The 6,000-nt window shown below is 56.5% G+C and overlaps 1 protein-coding gene across 5 annotated transcripts in view; it reads right to left on the minus strand.

The window, feature by feature from the left end:
* Positions 1 to 6,000, minus strand: part of Abtb3 (ankyrin repeat and BTB domain containing 3) — a 245,760-nt gene that overhangs the window by 58,655 nt on the left and 181,105 nt on the right. For 3 of the 5 annotated variants that reach the window (XM_078052878.1, XM_078052875.1, XM_078052877.1), the window contains exon 4: positions 573 to 725. The exons of 1 other annotated variant lie outside the window; for it this stretch is intronic. In XM_078052878.1, the coding sequence (XP_077909004.1) occupies positions 573 to 725 (153 nt within the window). Of the gene's footprint in view, positions 1 to 572; positions 728 to 856; positions 994 to 6,000 lie in introns of those variants that run through there. One more of the 5 variants, XM_078052879.1, reaches the window with a different exon arrangement.

Consider the following 6,000-nt stretch of genomic DNA (forward strand, 5'->3'; position numbering starts at 1 on the left):
GCCCACGCAAGCCGGTGTCTGTGCTCTCTGTATTTATGACTGAAGTGGTCGATTCCCTGGTTTTGCTTTGGATAAAAATGAGCTGCTCAATAAATGGCTGGGGGTGGGGGGTCAGCAGCCCGTGAGTAGTCCCCACCGTGCTGGATGGGGACCTGGACACACAGGTGAGAAATGCAGGGGACCCCTCCGTCCTCGTGCACGTGGGGAAGCCGAGGGCTGCCTCCCCCAGCCAGAGAGCGTGTTTGCAAGATTCGGTCAGAAAACCGTTTGCAAGATTCGGTCAGAAAACCACGGGGAGAGAGTATTTGATTGAGGGAGGGGAGGAAGGCGGGGAGGAGCCGGGAAGGCTAGCGGACCGGGCACCCTGGCATCCCAACGGCCACGCTGCCCATCTCGTTCCTCCCGGGGACTCGGGACCTGCTCATTGTTCTGCCCGCATCTGCCATTTGAACCCGCGGAGTCGCAGCCACCGCGACCCCCAGCGCCGCGCTGAGCCGGGCGCCCGCAGCCCCGGGGCAGGTGGCCTCGCGGCCGCGCTCCGTGCACCCCCGCCCGCCGCGCCCCGGCCCTACCTGAGCTGGCGCGGCTCGCAGTCCACGCCGGGCAGCAGCAGCCGGGCCGCCTGGCGGACGTCGTCGCTGTCCATGGAGAAGCTGCGGCGGTGGCCGGCGTGCGCCACGGCCACCCGGATCCACTCCATCAGCGGCGGCAGCACGAGGAAGGGCCTGCAGCGGGCGGAGGGTGGCGGGGACGCGCAGTTAGGGCGGTGGTGGCTGTCGCTCAGCCCCTCCCCTGCCGGGGCCGACCCCTCCTCCCCGCCCCCGCCCCCCCCTCGGCTTCCCTGGAGACCCTGGCTCTGCGCTCCCGAGAGGTGGGAGAGCCTGCGGAGACATCCCGACCCCACCGGGGACTCCGGGGCAGGCTCTCCGGAGTCGCCGGGCCTCAGTTTCCTCATCTGTAAAACGGGGACCCTGTGACCACGAAAGCCTACGGTAGCTAGGCTGTGAACACTGTCCCTCTCAGCATCATGTGAACGTCAAGGAGATGAGTCACTTAAAGCACCAAGCACAAGGTCTGGAGCCAGCAGAAGGCCCGGGAACCTGGTGCCAGGGTTCTTGGGGCTCCTGACTCGGGGCCCAATTCTAAGGTGTCCTTTCAATGTCCCCTCCCATCCCCAGCTTGCTTCCACACACCCTCGGGAACTTTCCCAGGCCTCAGATCTGCCCAAGCACCAGCTGCCAAGAGGCGGTGGTACCTGGCAGAGGCACAGAGAGCCCAGCTTTCCCCGGACCCCGCTGTTGGCCGTGTCCCAGTAACAGCCAACAAAGCTGGGCTCCTGGTCACACCGCTGAAACTGAGAGCCTCCTATGTCTCCTGCCACTGGGGTGTGAAGGTGGGGTCCTGATTGTCACAGGGGTTGATGGAGACAATGTCCTGTATCAGCCATAGCTACCTCAGGGCGTGTGTGCACTGTGTGTGTGGAATGTCTTCCTCTTCCTTCCTGTGAGTATAAACTCTGTCCTCATGTTAGGCTCACTCTGGGGAGAAGGGTTCTTGAAAAATACCCATACTTTAGTCCTATCCCAGGATTCTGATTTAATCGGTGCAGGGTGGAAAAAGCAGCAGTAGTTTTTAATACCCACCATGCGAATTTAATGTGCATGGAGATTACCTGCAGGGTTTGTTAAAAGATGGATGACCAACCCCGCCCCCCAGAGTTTCTGATTTGGTAGATCTGGGACTTGCATTTTTAACCAGTTCCTGATAGTGATGCTGCTGGCCTGGGGTTACCTTCAAAGAACGCACACTCTTAATGTGATTGTGGGAGGGCCGAGGCACCAGAGAGGTTCTGACATGCAGAGTCCTGGCCCTCGCTCCAGAGATGCTGACTGTAGAGGGGCCAAGAACACACTTTTAAAAAGCAGCCTGTAGGATTCTGATTTAGGTGGATGGCCCAGGGCCAAGCCTTGAGAAATACACTATGCAGATCCCAAAGATGGTCGGCCATTCTGCAGGGCCTGGACTTGAGTGAAGCCAGGGGGCGCTAGGGAGCAAAACTCAAGGAGACCAGGGGATCCACACGTTTCAGGCACCTCTTTGTCTTTCCCCCGGCCCTGGGGCTGCCACTCAGCTCCGCATGGCTGCCAGGGGAGCACTTAAGGGTTCACAAGGCAGCTGACCCACTGTGACACACAGATGTCATAAAGTTGTTGGTGGCAGATTCCTGGAGTGAACCTATGTAGAGGATACTTATAATTCAGCCTTTTACGTTCCTCCCAGTTAACCCCATTCATGATCTCGTCCAAGTACAGGGCCAGCCCCCGAACTAGTTGTGAATAGGCCCATTATATAGATGGAGAAGGGGGTGATTATCGAGGTTCAGAAACATGCACGGATCACAAAGATGTGAGAGCTGGGAGTCAGACCCAAGACTACCCAGCCTGTAACTCCTCATGATATCAGCATGCTCTTCTCCCGCTCCCCAGCGTGCACCCTGTTACCCAGCATGCACTTGTTACCTCCAGGGGAACCCATCTGCTCATGGAGCCCCAGTGGCGTGCCATGTTCATACCCAGCCATGCATTCTGTTCCCTGTGGGTAAGGCCTGCAGCCCCGCTGAGCCTTCAAGCTGTAGGTTAAGTCCCACCTCTTCCTGAACATCCGTCGTGATAACTCTGCCCCATGCAGAGGCTGGTCCTGCAGATGCCCTGTTGGCCCGTGAACTCCACAAGGGCAGGGACCTGGGACTGCTCAGGTCGCTGTTCTAGCTACAGCTCCGGGACAGTGACTGGCAGGCTGTAGCTACTTAATAAATATTTGTTCATGAAACAGACTGACTTACTGGGTGAAACGAATAAAATTGAGTTTCTGGACCCACGGATCTGGGGGGCAGCCGCCCGGGGAATTTCTGCCTGCGTCTGCCTGCTCCTTAGCTGTCTCCCTCATTCTTTCTCCCTCTCCATCACCTAAACTGAATCAGGACTCAATAAACACACAGTGACTTGAAATTGAATTGGATTCTACTGTCTGGGGTGATGTGGAACTTATTTTTGTCACTGGGTCTCCATCGCCATTGGAAACCAGCCCCAAGGCCTCAGAGAACGCCTACCTGGGTTGTTTTTCAGAGGTGCACCCCCTCCTTTCCTTTACTCTGTGGCCCCCTGAGCACAGCCCACGACCCCCAGTCCCTGGAGGGCTGTGTCTCTCTCACCGAATGGCCCCTGGGCTGCTGCCTTTCATGCCAGAGGCCCAGGGGACACAGTGGTACTGAAGAATCCCAAGAGAAGCAGAGAGAGGCTCTGCGGCTGTCCAAGGCAGGGGCACCTTTACCAGGACAGCTGGCGAGCCCCGGAAGAAGAGAGCCCGAAGCCCAGGGGTCCGGCTTCTTCTGGGGTTTTCTATGTGCCTATTCTCTTCTTTCAACGGTGTCTCCTTTAGTCACTCTGACCTCAATAGTTTATAAGCTCAAGAATTCTTTGCCAGCAACTCATTAAAAAATCTTCTTATCTCGTCTGCTCAGAAGGGAAAAGCCAGCATTATTTGTGATGTTTTATTTGGAGGAGCTGGAGATGGGAAAGAATTCTAGGGCCTGGAGTCAAGGAGAGGGTGGAGAATGCTCAGGAAAAAGAATATTGCATTCTCTTTGAATATTTTTTTTTTAGAGAACAGTGTTCCACCGGCTCCTGCTTCAGTCCGATGCTGTCTGTACCCACTAAACCCCGGAAGCTGCCCATGGAGCTCATGGTTTAGTGAAGTTTTGCCAAGGCCCCGACTTCACACTCCAAGTTCTGGTTCAGTAGAACCTGGGGCGGGGCCTGGGATACTAGCCGGGTTTCCTAGCCCCTCCTGGAGTGCACAGAGGAGGGAGTGGTGGACTCGGGCAGGGCCGTGGCCATCTCAGTCTTCTCTGTGGCATGAGGGGAAGGATTGAGAGATGGACTGGAGGATCTGGAAAGGAAGAGGTGACCTAGGTGGGCCCCTGGCAGGGTCAAGGCAGCAGGAGGTGGAGATCATACCCGGCCACGGCCTTTCTCTGAAAGGGTAAAGAGCGAGCTGGGAGTGAGGGAGATGGCCTGCTGCTGGGAAGGGAGCTGGGGGATGCTGGGTGCTAAGGACAGATGGGTCTGCTTTGTGAGACAAACCTGGTTTGGGATTCTGCAGAACCAAATTCAAGGCCTGGGTCTGCTGGGAACTCCTGGCTCTGGCCAGTGAGTGTTCTGGCCCTCCATCTTGTCTGTAAAGTGGGTTTGGGTCAGAGGGTCTAGTTCGGGGGGTGCAAGCCACTTCTGTGAAAGGCCAGCTGGTGAGTATGTCCAGCTCCGTGGGCCGCACGGTCCCTGCTACAGCTGCTGAGTCCTGCCGTTGTAGTAAGAAAGCAGCCCTAGATGATACTCCAGTGAGCGAACTGGGCTGTGTTCCAATAAAACTTTATTTATAACATCAGACGGTGGGTCACGGTTGGCCAGCTCTGGTCTGCTTGGTTCCTCTGAGGCTGGTATCCTTTGATACGACTGGAATGGCCAGTGGCCTGAGCACTTAGGAAGGATCTCGTGTGTGGTTGAGGGAAGATGCGGGGATGCTCAGGAAGGTCCCCGTAAAGAGGGCAGAAAGCTTTGGGGGATTCAGGGGAGGGATCCTCCCCAAAGAGGTCAGGGTGATTTGGGGCATTCTGAGCCACAGGCATATCCAGATTTAGATCTTCAAAAGACAGCCCTCGAGACCTGGCCAGGAGTGCATGACCAACGAAGCGTCAATTATTAATGTTATTTATTCATTCAACAGTCCCTTAAGGACCACCCACGTCCCAGCGGGATTTTAGGGTCAGGGTATGTAGCAGAGACAGGACTCTCAGGCCTCTGCTTTAGCACAGCTGACAGTGTGACGGGGTGACAGTATACACACACAAACCAACAGTAATAAAGTGGTCACACCTTGTGGTGGGTGCCAGGGTGCCGAAACAGAGAACAGATAAGGTTGAGGTGGGGGTGCTGGGAAGGCCTCGCTAAGGAGGTGTCAGAACCTCAAAGTTGTGAAGGAGTTAGCCACTGTGACTGTGCACGTGGAGGGGTGGAGAGTCCAGTAGCAGGAAGAGACTGTGCAAAGCCCCTGAGGAAGAACAGAGCTTTATGGGCATCAAGGGCTTTTTTACGCATCATCTGGGGAGCTGGAGTGGAGATGGGGAGGCAGGACAGAAGAGAGAGCTGAAGTAATGCTGATGGTAAAGGAGACTCGGCCAATGGGATCAAGTAACCTGCAGACGTATCCAGGCATATCCAGGCGGGCCCTAAATGTGAGGGGAACTTACAGGAGGGAGACCGAAGGAGACCGACACAGAAGAATGTGACACCCAGGAGAGATGTGCCAGTGCCGGCTTTGAAGATGGAGAAGAGGCCACAGGCCAAGCAAGGCAAGGAGCGTGTTCTAGAAGTTGGAAGAGGCAAGGCAGCTGGTTCCTCTCTCAGCGCCTCGGAGGGGAGCAGCCCCCGCACACCTTGACCTCTGCCCCACGAGCCTTACTTTGCATTTCTAGACCTCTGGAAGGGGCCAGTGATCGCCCTGAGTTGCATCGGGCAGGCCTGGGGTCACTTGTTACAGGGTTGAAAAGCGGGTTTGGGTCAGAGGGTCTAGTTCGGCGGGTGCAAGCCACTTCTGTGAATGGAGCAGGTTCCAGAGCTAAGAGCCAGGCCACCCTGGGGCCCTGCCGTCACCTCCCTCCAGACTGCCTTGCTCCTGGGGTCAGGCCTGCTCTTGTGGCTCCGCTGTTTAACAGCAGGGAGAACACCCAGGGACACCAGGGCCCTGGGCACACAGGGGAAGGAGGAGGTGGAGCCGCAGCACAGGGTGGCCCTCCGCAAGCCAAGGAGGCTCCATCCTAGACTTCAGCCTCCAGAGTGGAGAGAAAAGGAGTCCCCAGCGTTCAGATCTGTGGGACTTTGGGATGAGAGTCCCAGAAAATGAATTCTCAACTGTGGTTGACATTTTGGGAATAACTTAAGGAAG

The sequence above is a fragment of the Ictidomys tridecemlineatus genome, chromosome 6, assembly GCF_052094955.1.
Source record: "Ictidomys tridecemlineatus isolate mIctTri1 chromosome 6, mIctTri1.hap1, whole genome shotgun sequence".
NCBI lineage: Eukaryota > Metazoa > Chordata > Mammalia > Rodentia > Sciuridae > Ictidomys > Ictidomys tridecemlineatus.